The sequence below is a fragment of the Eriocheir sinensis genome, chromosome 5 (genome assembly GCF_024679095.1).
Source record: "Eriocheir sinensis breed Jianghai 21 chromosome 5, ASM2467909v1, whole genome shotgun sequence".
In the NCBI taxonomy this organism is placed as follows: domain Eukaryota; kingdom Metazoa; phylum Arthropoda; class Malacostraca; order Decapoda; family Varunidae; genus Eriocheir; species Eriocheir sinensis.
Genome location: NC_066513.1, coordinates 10,313,249 through 10,337,009, shown reverse-complemented (window position 1 = coordinate 10,337,009; position 23,761 = coordinate 10,313,249). Strand labels below are relative to the sequence as shown.

Genomic DNA, 23,761 nt, shown 5'->3' with positions numbered 1-23,761 from the left:
CGCCACGTCTCGCCACACCCACTCACCTTCACACACACACACACACACACATCTAACCTCCTGCAAGAAGTGGGCCACAGCGGCGTTTCTGCGTCGGGCGGAGCGAATGGCGCGGTGAGCCTCCAGCGCCCGCAACAGCTCTGTCTCCTTGTCCAGCAGCGCCGATAGTGCCAGCCGCCGATCCCGCCCCGTCAACGTTGCAGTCACCAACTCCACCTGTCGCCGCCGCCAGTTCTCCAGCCGCGCATACAGTTCAGTGAGGGGCACCAGCCATTCCCGACGCTGTGTGGTGGCGGGCGGTGAAGGGATGGAAGAGAATAAAGAATGAATCAACGTGTGAATGATCGAATGAATGATAGAAAATAAATTAATGAAGGAGTGAATAACGGAGAGAGAGAGAGAGAGAGAGAGAGAGAGAGAGAGAGAGAGAGAGAGAGAGAGAGAGAGAGAGAGAGAGAGAGAGAGAGAGAGAGAGAGAGCATACGAAAAAAAAATAAAGGAGAAAAGAAAGTAGTGGTGGAGGCGGTGGTGGTGGTAGGATAGAAAAGATAAAATGAAAGGATGAGAGAAAGAATAAATGAATGAAAGAAAAATTAATGAATAAATGCATGGGAAAAGAGTGAATTAATGCATTAATTAAGGAAGGAAAGAAAAAAAACAAGAAGAAAGAAAAATAAGGAAAGAAAGAAAAGAAAGATGGAAAGGAGAACAGGGATAGAGGAGGAGGGAAAATAATAAAAAAGGCAGAAATAAATATAAAAAAAGAAAAACAGAAATAAAGGAGTAGGGAAAGAAAGTGATCAAGAGAGAAAAAAGACAGAAATACTAAAAGGAAAGAAAGAGAAAGCCAAAGAAAGAAAACGAGGAGAAAAAAGAAAAAAAATGAAAGAAAAGACAAAGACAGGAGAAGGAAAGAGTTATAAAGAAAAAACACTGATAAAAAGGAAAGAGAGAAATCAAAAGAAGGAAAACAAAAAAGGAAAGAAAGAAAAAGAGTAAGAAGACAGATAAAAGAGAAAGATGGAAATAAAGCTCGTCTTTTTTTCTCTTCCACTTACTTCCTCCTCCTTTCATTCTATTTTTTTTTTCGTTCTTTTTGTTTGTTTTCTCTTTCATTCTCTCTTTCCTTTTTTTTGTTTCTGCCTTTTCTTTCTTTATCAGTGTCCTTCCCCCTCTATTAATGCTTTTTTTCTTTATTTTCTGCTTTCTTTCTTTCGTTATTTATTTATTTATTCATTTATTTATTTATTTATTTATCTATTTATTGCTCTCATTCATTCTTTCATCCATTCACTCTGTCTTTTTATCTTATATGTATTTCTAAAGCTTTTAAATAAATCCTTAACCGGAAGATTCATAAGCATCTATCCACTTCTGACCTTTCAGTGGTAAGCGGTCTCTGTTCTTCCATTAAACCTGTTAATAGTGGTGTTCCGCAGGGTTCTGTCCTCTTTCACACTCTCTATTATTCATCAATGATCTTTTCAGAACAAAATATCCTACCCACTCGTACGCTGATGACTCTACTCTGCATTATTTAACTTCGTTCAACAGAAGACCTTCCCAACAGTAATTACTGGGACTGGGACAACTGGCCGCGGCCACCTAGCCGCCGACCAATTCGCCTCGGCCAACTGAACCCCGCGGATACATCTATGATTGTGTTAATAAGACACGAATCTCTTGATGACTGACTCAGTTCGGGTTCATAAGATACGAGTCTCTTAATTTTTAATCATTATGCTATTTGGCAACCCTAAAAGGACCCATTAACTTCCTCCGTTAACCAGTATTTTTATTTAAAAAAAAATCGGGAGGTGACCTCGATAAGTCTGTAATAGCTCTTTGATAGTAGTGATGAAAACGAATGTGTGTTGGGGGCGGTAGGAATGAAGAAAAACAAACCCTGGCCCTGGCATTTGTTCCCATGGAATATATGACTGACGCATTTGAAAATCTTGCTGATGAGCTACCAGGTGAATTTCAAGTGTTTCATGATTGGTTTCAGGACAACAATGTTGGCAGACGTGCTCAATTTTTTCCACATGAAATGTGGAACGTTTATGCACTCTCCTTAAATGACAAAGACAGGACAAACAATCATGCAGAAGCTGCTCATGGAAGACTGCAATATAAACTTGGAATGCAACATCCTACTGTTTGGAAATTTATTGATTGTTTGAAAAAAGTCCAACGTGGAAGAGACCTATATTCCGAGCAGCTGATCGCAGGGCAAGACCCACCTGTCAAGTTGAAAAAATATTGACAAGTAGGTGAGCGAATTAAAGCAATTGTCAGTGAATTTAAGGGTAGAAATTATGTTGAATATCTTAGGGGACTTGCACATAACTTTTCATAGATATTTGCAGTTGCATCCTATTTTTTCTCAATTACTTAATAAAGTAAATTTGAAAGTTTAGCATTTTTGCATAATTATCTTATATTTCTTTATTTCAATAAAGCACTCCATAAATTTTTTTTAACCCTCTTGTTTTATCAAACACAATTTTATCAGTCAACAACAAAAAGCTGCATATGGCGGCGAGTTGTCCGCGGCGATTAGCCTTACTGCTAAATTTGACGGCCAGTAGGTCGCGGCCAATTTCCCGCGGCCAGTTAGTCTGCGGACAGGTGGCAGCGGCCAGTTGTCCTAGACTCGTAATTACCAGGCTCCAGACTGGAGGCTGCAGAACGCCTAACCTCAGACCTTGCTATCATTTCTGACTGGGGTAGGAGGAACCTAGTGTACTTCAGCGCCTTATAAACTCAATTTTTACACCTATCAACTCGACACAATCTTTCAAAAACCTATCCCCTATTCTTCGACAACACTCAACTTTCACCTTCTTCAACACTAAACGCAAAACACATCCTCGGTCTATCCTTAACTCAAAATCTTAACTGGAAACTTCATATCTCCTATCTTACTAAGTCAGCTTCCTCGGGGTTGGGCGTTCTGTATCGTCTCCGCCAGTTCTTCTCCCCCGCACAGATGCTGTCCATATTCAGGGGCCTTGTCCGCCCTCGTATGGAGTATGCATCTCACTTCTTGGGGGGCACTACACACACAGCTCTCTTGGATAGAGTGGAGTCTAACTGCGGTATTATTAGTCAACCTCTTACCACTTCCCGCGAGGAAAGCAGTCTTCGTGGACCAAACGGTATCATCAGTGACGAGGAGTGTTTTTGTGCAGCGCGCGAATCGGTGAGCGGGAAGGAAACGAACTACGTTCTCTCTCTTCAGGAAGAGCAGCTGAAGACCACCTCTTCGCCGTAATCTTCGCACATTTAATGATTTATTACAACATTTTTCCATGTTACTATGGTACTGTATTATTAATTGGGTATAAGAACAATCTAAATTTTCTGGGCCTTATATAAAAAGTCATACAATGCGAGAAACAATATTTTTCTGTTTATTCAAGACTTCACTGTTCCTATAATAATATAAGCCAACATTGGAACAAGCCGCCCGGGTAGGGTTGCCAAGTCTCATGAGCGGGCGCTTACCAGTTCCATGAAGATTCATAGCCAAACTGAGCGATTTATTACCAAACTTCCTCTCTCTCTCTCTCTCTCTCGTCACCACGACCCGGTCTGAGGAACTCCTGGACAAGTACCGCAGGCTCATCCAGCAGTATAAGTCTAAATTCCCTTACATTTTGATTTCAGGAGTTCTACCACGGACGTGGGCGGAGAGCGACTTCTTCAGTAAGGCCTTCAGCCTAAATAACCGCTTACAGACTCTTTGCAGAGAGCTTGACGTGGAGTTCTTCAACGCCTGGGACAATTTCTACGGACAAAGTGAGCTCTTCCACAGGGATATAATTCGCCTGTCTCCCATCGGGGCAAGCAGATTCGGAAGGCTCCTCAACGACGCAGTACGTGACACCCGATCAAAAAACGACCCTCAGCCACGTCCCTCCACCCCGCCCGTGTAAATAGACGCCATGCATCGCTACAAACCCGTAACCGTGATCCCGCAAGTACCACCACCTCTATTACCAAGCCTCTAGATAACTTAAAAATCCTTAGTTTCAATGCGCATAGCCTAAGAAACAAATTTGATGAACTGAGATGTCTTGCTCTAACAGAAAATTTTGACATAATTGCTATAACCGAAACATTTATCGACACCACAAATACTGATTTAAGTTCCGAATACAACATAGATGGCTACAGACTCTTCAACAAAGATCGTGTAAACCGTAGAGGCGGTGGCGTCGCCCTTTTTGTCAAAAGCTATTTGCATCCCACTGACAAAACACCAAGAGACAGTAACGTTGAACATTTGTGCGTGCGAGTAAACATTGCAAAAGTCAATTTAAATATATCTGTCACCTACAGGACTCCGGGGCAATCACTCGATGACGACCTTGAAATGTACAGCGTTTTAAGGCAGTCACTTAATAACAGCGACTCACTGATATTAGGAGACTTTAACCTCCCCCATATCGACTGGGCGACACTATCAGGTACAGAAGACTAGTCACATAGAATGATCGAATTTCTAGAAGAAAATTATCTAAGCCAAGGAGAGAAAATTGTTTTACGGGTTAAAGAAAGAACAAAGCACGCCCGAAAATATTAGACTTTATAACGATGCCAGGCGACGAGTAAAAAGATTAGTATGTCAGCCAAAGCGTAGATATGAAGAAAATATTGCAGCTAACTGTAAAAATAATCCGAAATCTTTCTTCAGTTACATAAACAACAGAAAGGCGATCAGAAGTGGAATTGGACCTTTAACAAACAGCGACGGTGCACTAGTGACTGACAGCCAACACTTTGCAAACCTCTTAAACAGTTACTTTTCTTCGGTGTTTAATACTAACAGTCTTCCTCCCACTACCACCGGCACCAGTACTAATGTAAATCTCGAGCATGCATTGCCTAATTTTGAAATAACAACCGATGAAGTCCTTAAAGCTCTCCATTCACTTAAAACAAATAAAAGTCCAGGACCCGATAAAGTATATCCTATACTGCTTAAAGAAACAAAGAGCGAAATAGTCTCCTCCCTCACAACCGTATTCAATATGTCCTTGCGACAAGGCATCGTCCCTTCGGATTGGAAAAAGGCTAACGTGACACCGATTTTTAAGAAAGGAGACAAAAAAGTACCAGGTAACTACCGACCCATTAGTCTAACTTCAATTGTAGGTAAGCTACTTGAGAGCATAATTAGAGACAAAATTGTGAGTTACCTAGAAAGCCACTTGTTAATTGGGGATTCACAACATGGCTTCCGTATCAAAAGATCCTGCCCATCAAACCTATTGACCTTTTATAACGACCTCTTCTCAGTTTATGACGTAACCAAACCAATGGACGTAGTCTATCTTGATTTCCAGAAAGCGTGTGATAAAGTCCCACATCATAAATTACTTTATAAATTAAAGCAAATAGGTATTGACGGTCAAGTAAACCAATGGATCGCGAATTGGTTGAGCAACAGACAACAAAGAGTGGTGATTGACGAATTTAACTCAGAGTGGGCGCCGGTCACTAATGGCGTCCCTCAGGGCTCGGTTCTTGGCCCAGTGCTCTTCATTATTTACATCAACGACGTGGATGTTGGACTCAGTAATCGCGTTAGTAAATTTGCAGACGACACAAAGATTGATAACTCGGTTCTCATTGACGAAGACAGGCAAAACCTCCAAGAGGATTTGCACAAAATTTCAGCTTGGTCGGATAGATGGGAGATGCCCTTTAACGTAGACAAGTGCCAGGTCCTTCAAGTTGGAACAAGACATAAGAAATTCGATTACGAAATGCGCGGCGTTAAACTCACAAGCGTTCAATGCGTTAAGGACCTGGGGGTCAAAATCGCGTCAAACCTCAAATTCTCACATCAATGCATCGATGCAGCAAATAAAGCGAACAGAATGTTGGGCTTCATTAAAATAAACTTTTTATTCAAGAATAAAGATGTAATACTTCCGCTCTACAATAGTTCAGTCAGACCCCACTTGGAATATGCGGTACAGTTTTGGTCTCCTCACCATGCAAAGGACATTGCTAAATTAGGTGTTCAGCGTCGGGCAACAAAAATGATCCCTTCCTTGCGCAACAAATCCTTCGAAGAAAGGCTTTCCACCCTTACCTTGTTCTCTCTTGAGAAACGTCGCCTCCGAGGAAAACTGATCGAATGTTTTAAAATACTTAATGGTTTCACGAATGTAGACAGAACAAAACTGTTTATGATCGATGACACTTTGCGGACGAGGAACAATGGCATAAAACTCAAATGTAGACAAATTCAAACTGCACCAAATTTTTCTTCACCAACGTTGCAGTGCGAGAATGGAATAAGCTCCCACCGTCAGTGGTCCAATGTAACACGATTGACTCCTTTAAAAACAAGCTCGACCGTCACTTCCTTGAACTTAATATAAACTAGAGTAGAAAAGCAACGTTTTGGAGCCATCTGATTAGTGTAGATTCACTTAGGTTTAAGGACAGACCACCTAGTCTGGACCATGGGGTCTGTGTGGTCTGATTCTATATGTAATTCTATGTAATTATGTGTGTGTGTGTGTGTGTGTGTGTGTGTGTGTGTGTGTGTGTGTGTGTGTGTGTGTGTGTGTTTGTGATTTATTTTTTATTTGTTTGTTTTAATTAAGAAAGGTCCGCCATGTTTTGTAATAAAAAAAATATTAGAATAACCATTATTAATAAAGATCAATAAAAAAATAGAAAGTCTATAACTTACCATGTGCAGCTTGCAGGTTGTAGTGCAGTATTGTTTGAGGGTAGTTAATCAAATAAAGCATCTAAGGAGATATCGTCAGTGCTGTACACCTTACGTATTTAGTCACACATGTCCACAGAGAATTTATCCAGCATGTTATTTGTGATTTTCAAGAAGGTAATGTAATAAAAAATGCCATTTGGCAACCCTGGGCTCGGACTGCCTAGTAAACACACGTCGCCACGGCTTCCAACCAACGCATCAATATAAATTTTTTTGCTATGTATAGTGGATGTCACTGTATCAAGCACTGTTTACATAAATATTAGCCACACAATATTTTTCATTATAGAAATGTACCTAAAATGCATTAATTTTTCGGTTTTCAGCTTTTGTTTGATTTGCAGTAGTACCAAAAATGTAAGGAAGGATAGCTTCCGAGGTGGAAGAGAAGAGAGCGTTTCATAATACCACTAAACAGAAGCACAATCTCTAAGAGACGGTTCGACGAAGAGGGAAGAGGTTGACTGATAATCCCACCGTAAGACTCTTCGTCTCATGAACTCCTCTCCTCTTTTTTTATTTTTTTTATTTTACAACAATGGAGGCAGCTCAAGGGCACAAAAACATTAAACAATAATAAAAAAAAGCCCGGTACTCGCTGCTCCTAAAAAAGAATCAGAAGAGGTGGCCGGAAGAGAAGTCAATTTCGGGAGGAGAGGTGTCCTGATACCCTTCTCTTGAAAGAATTCAAGTCGTAGGCAGGAGGAAATACAGATGAAGGAAGATTGTTCCAGAGTTTACCACCGTGATGAATGAAAGAGTGAAGATGCTGGTTAACTCTTGCATAAGGGGTTTGGACAGTATAGGGATGAGCATGAGTAGAAAGTCATGTGCAGCGGGGCCGCGGGAGGAGGGGAGGCATGCAGTTAGCAAGTTCAGAAGAGCAGTCAGCGTGGAAATATCGATAGAAGATAGAAAAAGAGGCAACATCGCGACGGAATTTAAGAGGTAGGAGGAGACTATCAGTAGGAGGAGGAGAGCTGATAAGACGAAGAGCCTTAGACTCCACTCTGTCCAAAAGAGCTGTGTGAGTGGAGCCCCCCCCCACACGTGAGATGCATACTCCATACGAGGGCGGACACCTTACTATAGAATGGATATCAAAATGTTAGAATCGGTGCAGAGGAGAATGACTAAGATGATTCAGGGGTTGAGAAACTTGCCATACGAGGGAAGACTTAAACAGTTAAACTTGCATTCTCTAGAAAGGCGAAGGGTGCGTGGAGACATGATCGAGGTTTATAAATGGATGAAGGGCTTTAATAAGGGAGACATTCATAAGGTTTTGTTGGTAAGAGAACCGGGTAGGACACGAAGTAACGGATTTAAACTGGATAAATTCAGATTCAACAGGGACATAGGCAAAAATTGGTTTACTAACAGGGTGGTGGATGAGTGGAATAGGCTTAGCAGCCATGTGGTGAGTGCCAATACAATTGTCACATTCAAAAATAGACTAGATAAATTCATGGACAGCGATATTAGGTGGGGTTAGATACACGGGAGCTTAGGGTCAAAGGAGCTGCCTCGTACAGGCCTACCGGCCTCTTGTAGACTTCTGCGTTCTTATGTTCTTATGTTCTTATATGGATAGCAACAGCGCGGGGGAGAAGAACTGGCGGAAACGATACAGAACGCCCAACCTCGAGGAAGCTGATTTAACGAGAGAGGAGATGTGAAGTTTCCAGTTGAGATTTTGAGTAAAGTATAGACCGAGGATGTTTAGTGTTGAAGATGGTGATAGCTGAGTGTTGTCGAAGAATAGGGGATAGGTGTTTGAAAGATTGTGTCGAATTGATAGGTGGAGAAATTGAGTTTTTGAGGCATTGAAGGACACAAGGTGAGTGTAGGTAGGAACAACCCCTCACATAACTATTGCTTAAATGACACTCTCGTAAGCAGGTCTGGGTGCGAGAGGGATTTAGGGGTCTTAGTGAGCTCTGATCTCCGTCCAAGGGCACAATGCATTCAAGCTGAACTTTACATTTCTGCCCGAAATCGTGCCAAATCTATTCTCCGACTAACCAAAAATTCTTTCATTAATAGAAAATGTCAAAACCTTGCTTTCTCTAACTCTTCCCGTGACTTCTGGCATCTAGCCAAAAACATCTCCTCCAACTTCACTTCTTCATCTTTCCCTCCACTCCTCAGTCCTGACGGCAACACTGCCGTCTCATCTATCTCTAAGGCTGAACTCTTCTCTCAAACTTTTTCTAAAAACTCCACTCTGGACGATTCTGGGCATATTCCTCCTACTCATCCCCCCTCTGACTCCTTTATGCCTGTTATAAAGATTCTTCAAAATGATGTTTTCTATGCCCTCTCTGGCTTCAATCCTCAGAAGGCTTATGGACCTGACGGAGTGCCTCCTATTGTCCTTAAAAACTGTGCCTCCGTGCTGTCACCCTGCCTGGTCAAACTCTTTCGCCTCTGCCTGTCAACATCTACCTTTCCTTCTTGCTGGAAGTATGCCTTCATACAGCCTGTACCTAAGAAGGGTGACCGCTTCAATCCCTCAAACTACCGTCCTATTGCTTTACTTTCCTGTCTATCTAAAGCTTTTGAATCAATCCTTAACCGGAAGATTCAAAAGCACCTTTCCACTTCTGACCTTCTATCTGATCGCCAGTATGGGTTCCGCAAGGGGCGTTCTACTGGTGATCTAGCCTTCTTAACTGACTCTTGGTCATCCTCTCTTAGCCGTTTCGGTGAAACTTTTGCTATTGCGCTGGACACATCAAAAGCTTTTGATAGGGTCTGGCACAAATCTTTGCTTTCAAAACTACCCTCCTACGGTTTCTATCCTTCTCTCTGTACCTTTATCTCCAGTTTCCTTTCTGACCGTTCTATTTCTGCCGTGGTAGACGGTCACTGTTCTTCTCCTAAATCTATTAACAGTGGTGTCCCACAGGGTTCTGTCCTATCTCCCACTCTTTTTCTGTTGTTCATTGATGATCTTCTTTCCAAAACGAACTGTCCTATCCATTCCTACGCCGATGATTCCACTCTGCATTATTCAACTTCTTTTAATAGAAGACCCACCCTTCAGGAACTTAACGACTCAAGGCTGGAGACTGCAGAACGCTTAGCCTCAGACCTTACTATTATTTCCGATTGGGGCAAGAAGAACCTGGTGTCCTTCAACGCCTCAAAAACACAGTTTCTCCACCTATCCACTCGACACAATCTTCCAAACAACTATCCCCTATTCTTTGACAACACCCAGCTATCACCTTCCTCAACACTAAACATTCTCGGTCTATCCTTAACTCAAAATCTCAACTGGAAACTTCATATCTCATCTCTTACTAAATCAGCTTCCTCGAGGCTGGGCGTTCTGGACCGTCTACGCCAGTTCTTCTCCCCTGCACAGTTGCTGTCCATATACAGGGGCCTTGTCCGCCCTCGTATGGAGTATGCATCTCATGTGTGGGGGGGCTCCACTCACACAGCTCTTCTGGACAGAGTGGAGGCTAAGGCTCTTCGTCTCATCAGCTCTCCTCCTCATACTGATAGTCTTTTACCTCTTAAATTCCGCCGCAATGTTGCCTCTCTTTCTATCTTCTATCGATATTTCCACGCTGACTGCTCTTCTGAACTTGCTAACTGCATGCCTCCCGCGGCCCCGCTGCACTCGACTTTCTACTCATGCTCATCCCTATACTGTCCAAACCCCTTATGCAAGAGTTAACCAGCATCTTCACTCTTTCATCACTCACGCTGGTAAACTCTGGAACAATCTTCCTTCATCTGTATTTCCTCCTGCCTACGACTTAAACTCTTTCAAGAGGAGGGTATCAGGACACCTCTCCTCCCGAAACTGACCTATCTTTCGGCCACCTCTTTGGATTCTTTTTAGGAGCAGTGAGTAGCGGGCTTTTTTTTTATTAATGTTTGCTTTTTGTGTGCCCTTGAACTGTCTCCTTTGCTGTAAAAAAATAGATAAATAAATAAAAAAAAGCTAGAAATCGAGCTAATAGGGTACTGGGATTTATTTCAAGGAGCGTAAGCAACAGAAGCCCCGAAGTCTTCCTCAAGCTATATTTAGCATTAGTTAGACCTCATCTCGACTATGCGGTTCAGTTCTGGTCACCTTACTATAGAATGGATATCAAAATGTTAGAAACGGTGCAGAGGAGGATGACTAAGATGATTCAGGGGTTGAGAAACTTGCCATACGAGGAAAGACTCAAACAGTTAAACTTGCATTCTCTAGAAAGGCGAAGGGTGCGTGGAGACATGATCGAGGTTTATAAATGGATGAAGGGCTTTAATAAGGGAGACATTCATAAGGTTCTGTTGGTAAGAGAACCGGGTAGGACACGAAGTAATGGGTTTAAACTGGATAAATTCAGACTCAACAGGGACATAGGCAAAAATTGGTTTACTAACAGGGTGGTGGATGAGTGGAATAGGCTTAGCAGTCATGTGGTGAGTGCCAATACAATTGTCACATTCAGAAATAGATTAGATAAATTCATGGACAGCGATATTAGGTGGGGTTAGATACACGGGAGCTTAGGGTCAAAGGAGCTGCCTCGTACAGGCCTACCGGCCTCTTGTAGACTCCTGCGTTCTTATGTTCTTATGTTCTTATGTAAGGTTCCTTCTGCCCCAATCGGAAATAATGGCAAGGTCTGAGGTTAAGCGTTCTGCAGCCTCCAGTCTGGTGTCGTGTACTTCCTGTTGAGAGGGTCTTCTATTGAAAGAAGTTGAATAATGCAGGGTGGAGTCGTCGGCGTATGAGTGGACAGGACAGTTTGTTATGGAAAGTAGATAATTGATGAATAACAAGAAGAGAGTGGGTGATAGGACAGAGCCCTGTGGAACACCGCTGTTGATAGGTTTAGGGGAAGAACAGTGACCGTCTACCACCGCGGAGATAGAACGGCCAGAAAGGAAACTGGAGATAAAGGAACAGAGAGAGGGATAGAATCCGAAAGAAGGCAGTTTAGAAAGCAAAGACTTGTGCCAGACTCTATCGAAGGCTTTCGATATGTCTAGCGCAACAGAGAAAGTTTCACCGAAACGGATAAGAGAGGATGACCAAGAGTCAGTTAAGAGAGCAAGAAGATCGCCAGTAGAACGCCCCTTGCGGAACCCATACTGGCGATCAGATAGAAGGTTAGAAGTGGAAAGATGCTTCTGAATCTTCCGGTTAAGGATTGATTCAAAAGCTTTAGATAGACAGGAAAGTAAAGCTACAGGGCGGTAGTTTGAGGGATTGGAACGGTCACCCTTCTTAGGTAGATGTTGATAAGCAGAGACGAAAGAGTTTGACCAGGCAGGGTGTCAGCACGGTAGCACAGTTTTTAAGGACAATAGGAGGCACTCCATCAGGTCCATAAGCCTTCTGAGAGTTGAGATCAGAGAGGGCATAGAAAACATAATTTGGAAGAATCTTAATAACAGGCATAAAGGAGTCAGAGGGGGGATGAGTAGGAGGAATATGACCAGAATCGTCCAAGGTGGAGTTCTTACAGAAAGTTTGAGCGAAGAGTTCAGCCTTAGAGACAGATGAGACGGCAGTGCTGCCGTCAGGGTTAAAGAGAGGAGGGAAAGAGGAAGAAGTGAAATTGGAGGAGATATTCTTGGCTAGATGCCAGATATCACGGGAAGAATTAGAAGAAGCAAGGTGTTGACATTTTCTATTGATAAAAGAAGTTTTGGTAAGTCGGAGAATAGATTTGGCACGATTCCGAGCTGAAATGTAAAGATCATAGTTAGCGGGAGTTCGAAGGCTCTGGAACCGTTTGTGAGCTGCCTCTCTATCTTTAATAGCACGAGAACAAGCATGATTAAACCAAGGCTTTTTAGCATGAGGAGTAGAGAAAGAACGAGGAATGTATGCCTCCATTCCAGAGACAATCACCTCTGAGATGCGTTGGGCACACACAGAGGGGGGTCTCTCCTGGAAGCAGTAATCATTCCACGGGAAATCGGAAAAGTACATCCTCAGGTCGTCCTACCGAGCTGAAGCAAAACGCCAGAAGCATCGCCTGCCTCTTCGGTGGGTCCAGAGGATATACAGGAGCGATAGGACAGGAAACAGAAATAAGGTTATGATCGGAGGAGCCCAACGAAGATAACAGTTTGACAGAGTAAGCAGAAGGATTAGAGGTAAGGAAGAGGTCTAGAATGTTGGGCCTGTCTCCAAGACGGTCGGGAATACATGTAGGGTACTGACAATCTCATACCTCTTAAATTTCGCCGCAGTGTTCCATCTCTTTCTATCTTCTACCGATATTTTCATGCTGACTGCTCTTCTGAACTTGCTAACTGCAAGCCTCCCCCCCTCCCACGGCCCCACTGCACTCGACTTTCTCCTCTTGCTCACCCCTATACTGTTGAACCCCCCCTTTTTTTTTTTTTTTCGTCGCGGCCTGTTGCACCGTTAGGCTTTTTCACTGGTGGGGCCTGATGGTCTGCCCAGCCCATTGTGGCGCAGGCGAGTGTTTATAGTGGCGCCATCTTTTTTTGGCTCATACTGCCCCCCCCGGAGCTCATCTTTGAGCCTCTCTTTGGAGAGGTAATCTAAAGTCCGGGTAGATAGGTGGTCTTCAGGGCAGCATGTGGATAGTCTTAGGCCACTCTGCTGTGACTGAAAAATCCCAGCTGTGTGGCGGCCAGGATTCGAACCTGCGTCCCTCCTGGATCTCCCGGACGCGGCGCCGGCACGCTAACCACTCAGCCACAGCCTCCCCCTATGCAAGAGTTAACCAGCACCTTCATTCTTTTATCTCTTCCGCTGATAAACTCTGGAACAGCCTTCCTTTGTCTACATTTTCTCCTGCCTGTGGCTTGACTTGAGTGTCAAGACATCTCTTCTCCTGAAATTGACTTATCTTTTGGCAACGTGGTCTGTTTGCGTTTGTTGGAGCAGCGCTAAGCGCTAAGTTTTTTGTGTACTATTTGTTTGTGCCCTTGAGCTGTCTCCCTTGCCGTAAAAAAAAAAATTTTAGGTAGCCACATACAGAGCAGCCAACCAGCGTCTCCATTCCTTTAACCCTCTCACAAGCATGAAATAACATAGCCACTTTTTCTCTTCTACTTTACATTCTCTTTCTTTCTACGTTTGGACTCCCTCTCTAACGTCTAACACAGCCTATAGGAAAGCATAGAAGCGTCTCCATTCCTTTCTTTACCCCTTTAATTCATGCACTAATACAGCCCTATACTTTTTCTTCATCCTTACATCCTGATCCCTACGACATATGACTCCCTCTCTAACGCCTAACAGAGCCTGTAATAGAGAAAAGCAGCGTCTCCATTCCTTTACCCTTCTAACAAGCATGCATTAACACAACCTTTCTTCTTATGATGATGATGTTGGACTCTCTAGCGTCTAACAGACTCCACTGAAAAGCATAGCAGTGTCTATAATGATTCCTATACCCCTCTCACAAGCATGCACTAACACAGCCTTTCTGCTTTTACTTTACATCCTACTTCCTACTGCGTTTGGATTCCTTCTCTAACACATAGCAGAGCCTATAGGAAAGCATAGCGATGAAAACATCAACTCAAACCACTTATTACCTGCTGGGGGTCCGAGTCTCCGTCAGTGCTGCAACAAGACTCGAGGGGGGAGGATACACGCTCTGGGTCCTCACCAGCGGCCCCTGTATTATCCATCCTCCTCCGTGTTGATTCCTCAGCCGCCGCCCGTATCTTAGCAATGATAAATATGATGCGTGATGAATGAAATAGATAAATAAATATGCCAATAATAAATAGATACACGTAAAGAAGAAACTGTATCACTTGTACATCGAGGGTTTCGATACAAGATGATTTTTGTGTCATTATTTGTCATTTGAACATAATTGATGCCGGGAAATAAGATTGAAAGTAAAGGAGGAGGAGGAGGAAAAGGAAGAAATTATGAGCAGGATGAGGATGAGGAGGAGAAGGAGGAGAAGGAGGAGGAGGAGAAAGAGGAAATTGAATATGAAATATATCAAGAAGAAAAAGAACAAGAACAAAAAGAACAAGAAGAGAGGAACAAGAAGGAAAAAGAAGACGGATGAAAAGAAAAAAAAAAAAATTAAAATAGAAAGAGGAGGAAGAACAAGAACAAGAAAAGAAAGAGTAAGATGAAAAATTAAAGAAACAAATAGGAAGAAGAGGATGAAGAAAAAACAAGAACAAGAAAATGAACAAGAAGAAAGAGAAAAAGAAGAAAAAAAGGAAAATGGAACAGAGAAGAACAAGAAGAACAAGAAGAAGAAGAGGAAGAAGAAGAAGAAGAAGGAATAGATGAAAAAAAAACGAAGAAAGAAAAAATAGGAAAAAGAAGAAATAATGAAGAAAAAAAGAAATATGGGAAAAAGAAGAAGAAGAAGACTCACCCTCATCACCCTCACTGTCTTTCGTCGTCCCAGGAAGCCGCGCACGATCCTCTGCACCGTAACGACCTGTACACACACACACACACACACACACACACACACACACACACACACACACACACACAAACACATACAGAAAAGTAGAATCGATATTAATAATTAATAAATTATTAATAATTAGTAACAATGATATATGCAATAATAACGTGAATAATAATAATAATAATAATAATAATAATAATAATAATAATAATAATAATAATAATAATAATAATAATATTAAGAAGAAAAAGAAGGACGAAAAGAATTATATTACTACTACTACTACTACTAATAATAATAATAATAATAATAATACTGCTACTACTACTACTACTACTACTACTACTACTACTACTACTGTTACTACTACTACTACTATTACTACTACTACTAATGCCACTTCTACACTACTACTACTACTACTACTACTATTACTACAACTAATACTACTACCGCCACTACTACTACTACTACTCCTACTACTACCAATATTGATACTACTACACAGCCACTACTACTACTACTACTACTACTACTTCAACTACTACTACTGCTACCGCAACTACTACTACTACTACTACTACTACTACCGCAACTACTATTACTACTACTACTATTACTATTACGACCACTACTACTGCTACTACGACCACTACTACTATTACTACTACTACTACGTACTACTACTACTACTACTACGTACTACTACTACTATAGTATTTCCACGAGAAACTGGCGGGTGGGATAGTGGCGGTTGCAGGGTCAGCCTTGACCTTGCCACACTCTCAATGCCTCTCACTTCCTTTCATATGTCAGCTATTTAAAATCTTTAAATGAATTCAATTAAATATTTGGATAATCCAGTAGGGACATACAGGGTTAAGATTGTTTCGTTTTTAGGATAATAAGAAAGATTTTGTATAAATACCAGGAAACTTGACAACGTTCTATTCCAACATTGTCAAGTGACGTGGTATTTATACAAAATCTTTGTTATTATCCTAAAAACGAAAGAATCTTAACACTGTATATATGACCTTATTGGATTATCCAATTATTTAATTAATTTCATTTAAAGATATATGAGAGGAAGCGAGAGGTGTTGAGATTGTGTGGCAAGGTGCGGTGCGGGGCTGACCCCGCAGCTGCCACTACCCCACCCACCAGTTTCTCGTGGAAATACTATACTACTAGTACCACCACTACCCCCTCACCTTGGCCATGTCGTAGTGTCTGGCAGGCACGTAGGGACGCGGCGTGATGAGAGTGGGCGTGGGCGGCAGCAGGAGTGGGTGGAAGGCCGTTGTCTGGGTGTAAGCATGGCGGACGGTCTGCGTGGCCCGGGTCTTGTCCCACACCGTCTGGCAGCCTCTGGTAATCCTTCCTGGCGAGAAGGACCCGGAGACATATTTTCGAAATGTTGTAAGGATTTTCTCCCGCCCCACCCTATGCAGTGACGTCACGCGCGGCTAACCCCTGATTGGCTGCTGCTGCCTGCCTCCCATGGAGGTATTATAACAGGAGGCGCCCTCCCGCACTGTTCCCATACAGGCGAGTGAAGCCAGTGGGCGGAGCTTACAGAGTCTGTGGGCGGAGCTTACAATCGGTAGATAGACCCAAGACATTGCAATCTCCTGGGCTGAACTAAGGGAATTTACCACTTGTTTTTGCATACTAGACGGAAAAAAAAAAATAATTGATGGTTTGAGTTATGAAAAGTACATAATATTTTCCTATATATTTAATGTAGATCTATTATCAACGACATTTAAGGTCAAGGCAGTCCCGTGGCTTAAAAAAAGCAATGAAAGGGCCCTGGCATTCCATGACAGTGTTGCAGTGTGTGGCCCCTCGGCCTGGCACACAGCGTGCAGGAGACAGGGGAGTTACTAACCTCCCAGTAGTACCTATAGCCTAGTCTAAGGCGCATTGCTACCACATCCTGAGGTGCACTGTGTCGCCCACAGGGGTAAACACAGTGGTGGGAGACACTTGCGTAATGGAGGCTGCTGGTGCTGCCATTGTCACAGCAGTGTCTGAGTTGGATAGCAATGCTATTATGGAAATAATCCCTATTTCTATTCTTAACATAGCTAAGCGTACAGTCAGTGCCAGGGTCCACTGTGTCATCCTGAAGGGCACGTCGAGCAAGGCAGTCTGCCTTTTCATTGTGCTGGCTGCCCACATGGGAGGGCACCCAGGTGAAGTGGACCGTGGCACCTGCGGCCTCAAGGGCACGGAGGGCAGTCAGGCACTTAGTTACAAGATCACAGTCTGTAGGGGAGGAGGACACAAGTTTATGTAATGCAGCCTGGCTATCGACAAACAAGTATACATCTTTGCGGAAAGCTGCTACATTGTGGAGAGCCTCAAGTATGGCATACAGCTCAGCCCGGGTCGAGGACAGGTACCCTGGCAGCCGCCTGGTAACCTCAATGTCAGCGTACAACAGAACTGCAGATTTCTATCATATGTAGCCCTATCTGGTTATACAGTTCTCAACTCACCTGTGAAATGATGTTGAACCACTACGCTCCCTTTTCGTACAGCCATATGAACATAAGAACATAAGAAGGTAGGAGTCTGCAAGAGGCCGGTAGGCCTGTACGAGGCAGCTCCTTTGAACCTAAGCTCCCGTGTATCTAACCCCACCTAATATTGCTGTCCATGAATTTATCTATTTTTTAATGTGACAATTGTATTGGCACTCACCACATGACTGCTAAGCCTATTCCACTCATCCACCACTCTGTTAGTAAACCAATTTTTGCCTATGTCCCTGTTGAATTTGAGTTTATCCAGTTTAAACCCATTACTTCGTGTCCTACCCAGTTCTCTTACCAACAAAACCTTATGAATATCCCCCTTCATCCATTTATAAACCTCGATCATGTCTCCACGCACCTTTCGCCTTTCTAGAGAATGCAAGTTTAACTGTTTGAGTCTTTCCACGTATGGCAAGTTTCTCAACCCCTGAATCATCTTAGTCATCCTCCTCTGCACTGATTCTAACATTTTGATATCCATTCTATAGTAAGGTGACCAGAACTGAACCGCATAGTCAAGATGAGGTCTAACTAATGCTAAATATAGTTTGAGGAAGACTTCGGCGCTTCTGTTGCTTACTCTCCTTGAAGTAAATCCCAGTACCCTATTTGCTCGATTTCTAGCTTGAATGCATTGTGCCCTTGGATTAGAGTTCACTAAGACCCCTAAATCCCTCTCGCACCCAGCTGCTTATGAAAGTGTCATTAAGGAATAGTACACTACACTACACTACACTCAGAAAAGGCAGGGATTGTATGCACTTTCAATGCGTCCACTGGATCAGCTGATATATGTTTTGAGTCTAAGGGGGGAGGGGAGACAGCGGACCAATAGCGCGTTGGCTTCGCGTTCGTGACGTCATGGCGGCTCCTCCCATAATACCTCCATGCTGCCTCCCCCATCTCTCTCTCTCTCTCTCTCTCTCTCTCTCTCTCTCTCTCCTTGTCCTTGCAACAGGGCATCGTCCCTTCGGATTGGAAAAAGGCTAACGTGACACCGATTTTTAAGGAAGGAGACAAAAAAATACCAGGTAACTACCGACCCATTAGTCTAACTTCAATTGTAGGTAAGCTACTCGAGAGCATAATTAGAGACAAAATTGTGAGTTACCTCAAAAGCCACTCATTAATTGGGGATTCACAACATAGCTTCCGTAACAAAAGATCCTGCCTGCCAAACCTACTGACCTTTTATAACGATCTCTTCTCAATTTATGGCGTAACCAAATCAGTGGACGTAGTCTATCTTGATTTCCAGAAAGCGTTTGATAAGGTCCCACATCATAAATTACTTTATAAATTAAAGCAAATAGGCATTGACGGTCAAGTAAACCAATGGATCGCGAATTGGTTGAGCAACAGACAACAAAGAGTTGTGATTGACGGATTTAACTCAGAGTGGGCGCCGGTCACTACTGGCGTCCCTCAGGGCTCGGTTCTTGGCCCAGAGCTCTTCATTATTTACATCAACGACGTGGATGTTGGACTCAATAATCGCATTAGTAAATTTGCAGACGACACAAAGATTGGTAACTCGGTTCTCACTGACCAAGACAGGCAAAGCCTCCAAGAGGATTTGCACAAAATTTCAGCTTGGTCGGATAAATGGGTGATGCCCTTTAACGTAGACAAGTGCCAGGTCCTTCAAGTTGGAACAAAAAATAAGAAGTTCGATTACGAAATACGCGGCGTTAAACTCACAAGCGTTCAATGCGTTAAGGACCTGGGGATTTAAATCGCGTCAAACCTCAAATTCTCACATCAATGCATCGATGCAGCAAATAAAGCGAACAGAATGTTGGGCTTCATTAAAAGAAACTTTTTTATTTAAGAATAAAGATGTAATACTTCCGCTCTACAATAGTTTAGTCAGACCCCACTTGGAATATGCGGTACAGTTTTGGTCTCCCAACCATGCAAAGGACATTGCTAAACTAGAAGGTGTTCAGCGTCGAGCAACAAAAATGATCCCTTCCTTGCGCAGCAAATCTTACGAAGAAAGGCTTTCCACCCTTAACATGTTCCCTCTTGAGAAACGTCGCCTCCGAGGAAAACTGATCGAATGTTTTAAAATACTTAATGGTTTCACGAATGTAGACAGAACAAAATTGTTTATGATCGATGACACTTTGCGAACGAGGAACAATGGCACAAAACTCAAATTAGACAAGTAAATTCAGACTGCACCAAATTTTTCTTCAACAACGTTGTAGTGCGAGAATGGAATAAGCTCCCACCATCAGTGGTCCAGTGTAACACGATTGACTACTTTAAAAACAAGCTCGACCGTCACTTCCTTGAACTTAATATTAACTAGAGTAGAAAAGCAACGTTTTGGAGCCATCTGATTAATGTAAAATCACTTAGGTTTAAGGACAGACCACCTAGTCTGGACCATGGGGTCTGTGTGGTCTGATTTTCTATGTAAATCTATCTACGTAAATCTCTCTCTCTCAGACAAGTTAACAGACACAACGATCTCACTCTCTCTCTCTCTCTCTCTCTCTCTCTCTCTCTCTCTCTCTCTCTCTCTCTCTCTCTCTCTCTCTCTCTCTCTCTCTCTCTCTCTCTCTGTGCATCTAGGAGAGAGAGAGAGAGAGAGAGAGAGAGAGAGAGAGAGAGAGAGAGAGAGAGAGAGAGAGAGAGGCGGTGGGGGCGGGGGTCAGGCAGCAGCAGCCAATAAGGAGTTAGCCGCGCGAGACGTCACTGCAGAGGGTGGGGCTAGTCTCCACGGGAAAAAAAACACATTACAACCAAGATCTAAATAAAGGGAGGTCGACCTACGCGCAGCTTAGGTGACATCACTTGGACCGGAGGGAGGAGCCTCCTCCCGCTCTCTCTCTCTCTCTCTCCACAGGGTATAAAAAAAAGCTGATCGAGTAGGCAGCCCCATCAGTCACATCATGACAGTTGACCTGACACCTGACATCAGCTCTTCGCTCGCTGCCGTCTCTCGCCCGCTCCCGCTAAATTCATTCATTCATTCTCTCTCTCTCTCTCTCTCTCTCTCTCTCTCTCTCTCTCTCTCTCTCTCTCTCTCTCTCTCTCTCTCTCTCTCTCTCTGTGGGTGTGGGTGTACACACACACTAGCACACACACACACACACACACACACACACACATAAAGAGAGAGAGAGAGAGAGAGAGAGAGAGAGAGAGAGAGAGAGAGAGAGAGAGAGAGAGAGAGAGAGAGAGAGAGAGAGAATTTGACGGGAGCAAGGGAGAGTAGAAGGGCGGAGAGCGGGGGGCAGGTGTGTGTCAGGTCAAGTGTCGTGGTGTGACTGAAGGGAGCTCGGTCAGCTTTTTTTATACTCTGTGCCACGTCACTGTCTGGGAGGAGCCTCGCGAGGATGCACGGAATGCGACGAATTTTGAGCCAACCGTGGGTAGAACCTACTTTATTTAGATCTTGCTTACAACCTTTCGAAATTATGCGACCCGGATAAGTGCGCTGTGGCAACGCGGAGCTCAGAGACACGCAAGCGGCCAGTCTTCGTCGGCAGACCGACTTGGTCGGCTAGGCTGTCGCCAGCCGATAGAGTCGGTCTGTCGGCACCCTCCCCTCCCTTTCATGAGCCTGTTGCCCCTCCTTGGAAAAAAATAAAAATAAAGCGGAGCTTTCTGTGGGTGTGTTGGATACGGAGCAACGCGTAACTGAGGGTGTGTTGGAAAAAGGAGATGTGCACTATGGCAACGCGTAGCTTGCTATCAATCAATCAATCAATCAGTGGGGGCATACGTCGGGAGGCGCGTCGCCTCGCCCACCCTACGAAGCCAAGCACGGGGGTCCCTCCGGGCGAGTAGGATCTATCGACTTGCTCAAGCACGAACTCCGTGGGCGTCCCCTTGGCCTCCTCCACTCAGGATTGTCTCTTAAAGAGACAACCCGATGAGCAGGATCACCTTCAGGATAACGTGCCACATGCCCGTATATCTGGAGTTTTCGTTGACGGACTATGCAGGTAATATATGTCGAATCAGTATCACCGAGTAGTCGCTGGTTTGATACAAAGTCATTCTAGCGATATCCCATGATTCTGCGTAGACATTTATTGCCAAAGGCATCAATCCGCCTCTCCAAGTCCCCATTTAGTGTCCACGTCTCACAACCATAGAGTAAGACAGGGAGCATAGGGAACTTTAAAGATCCGGATCTTTGTCCTTTCGCACAGATATCGACAACGCCATCCTCCCGTATTGAGCGAATCCATAACACCGTTGGCCACGCCAATCCGTAGTAAGATTTCCTGGCGAGACTCACCGTTGTTATGAACTACGCTACCAAGATACGTGAAACTTTCTGAAATCTCAACGTCCTTGTCACAAGCATGAACAGACTATACTGCTTCATCTAGCAAACCTCCAAACACCTGTACATTGGTCTACGCCCAGGAGACCAGAAGTCCCAAGGGCTTCGTCTCCTCGTGCAGTGCCTCGAGAGCCATCACCAAAACCTCCAGCGACTCCGCCATGATTATTGCATCATCGGCAAAAACAAGGTCAGTGACCCTGGTATTGCCAATGGATGCTCCACAATGACTCTGGTCCACAACTTTGCCCAGTGTTGAAAAGCGATGGGGCAAGGACACAGCCCTGCCTCACTCCCGCATTCACGGGAAAGAAGCTGGACAAACCCCCCACACACTTCACAGAACTCTCTGTCCCAGAATACAGGCCAGTCAGCAAATAAATAGTCCTCGCAGGAATCACACGGAGTAGGAGAAGATAACAGAGTGGCTCGCGATGCACTGAGTGAGTTAAACGCCTACTTGAGATCGACATAGGCTGCAAGCATCCCCTGTCGAAACTCACCTCGGCGCTCCACCAGTACGTAAGCGGTCAGTTGTTCACTCACCAGGCATGAACCCAGACTGTTCAGGTCTCTGCATCTTCAGTAGCTGGCTGCGAATTCGCATCAGCAACAGGTGGGAAAGCACCTTGCCTGGCACACTGAGCAATGTAATACCAGGGTAGTTGTTGCAATCCTGTCGGTCTCCTTTCCCTTTCCAGATAGGGACTGGACCTCTTCTTCCAGTCAGGAGGAATGGTGCCGGACTGCCATACGGCAGTCAAGACCGCGTGCAACCCGCGGATCATGGCCTCACCTCCAGGTCTGAGCAGCTCCGCACTGATGTTACAGGTGCCAGGTGCCTTTCCACCTCTCAACTTTGCCACAGCCTCTGACCTCAACCAGAGAGGGTGGACTCTCGTCGATGGGTGGATGAGCATCCGCCACCTGCAACCCAGCAACTGGAAGCTGCCTAGGTGGAGGGTCCGCCATGTACAGCTGCTCAAAATACTCAGCCCAACAAGCCCTCTGCCCATCCATGTCCGATACGAGGCAGCCATCAGCTGTTCGGATAGCTCTCACCTGAGAGGGAGAATTGGAACGGAGATTATTCACGGCTCGGTAAGCAGGTCGGAGGTCATTCGCATTTAAATGGCCCTCGACTTCCTCAGCGAGACCCCTGACATACCTCTCTTTGTTTCTCCTCAGGAGAGCTCTAGTTCTACGCGACAGAGCCCTGTACTGGTCCTGATTCCCAGCAAGTCTGACAGCGCGACTCTCCTCAATATTCTCCAGCGTCTCCACCGAGGCAAAGCCACTCCTTGATCTCGGGCGCTATCCAGTGCACTCCTTGGCAGCTTGCAGAGTCTCATGTTTGGAAGTATCCCACAGTTCTACAGGGTCCTCAAGGGCGCTGATCAAACCGAACCGATTTGAGCCTGTCACTGGATACTCCTGAGCACATGGCAGGTCCTTCAGCCTCTCAAGATGGAACACTATTGTTGCATCTCGAGATTCTTCTGGACCTGACATGAAGCTTGAGTATTGCAACAACAAGGCTATGGTCAGTTGCAAAGAACTCAGCACTCCGGTAAACCCTCCAACGAGTACTTACGAGGATGTTGTTAATCTCCTTAGCTACTCCTCCGGCATCGCTATACCAAGTCCAGAGGTGCAACTCTGTTCTCTGGTACCAGGATCCGGCAATTCTCAACCTTCTGGAATGAGCAAAATTCAGCTGTTGATGTTCCTGGTGCCAGAACCATGGGGACCA

The 23,761-nt window shown here is 44.3% G+C and overlaps 1 protein-coding gene across 1 annotated transcript; it reads right to left on the bottom strand.

The window, feature by feature from the left end:
• Nucleotides 1–57: 57 nt before the first annotated feature.
• On the bottom strand, nucleotides 58–22,588 carry LOC126982943 (IQ and ubiquitin-like domain-containing protein; the record flags this gene model as incomplete). The annotated part of the gene is given in 5 exon segments (XM_050835263.1): nucleotides 58–282; nucleotides 14,300–14,431; nucleotides 15,112–15,177; nucleotides 16,368–16,537; nucleotides 22,555–22,588. Coding segments are annotated over 5 exon segments (627 nt in total), but the record flags the coding sequence as incomplete, so codon positions are not given.
• Between the last annotated feature and the right edge of the window lie 1,173 nt (nucleotides 22,589–23,761).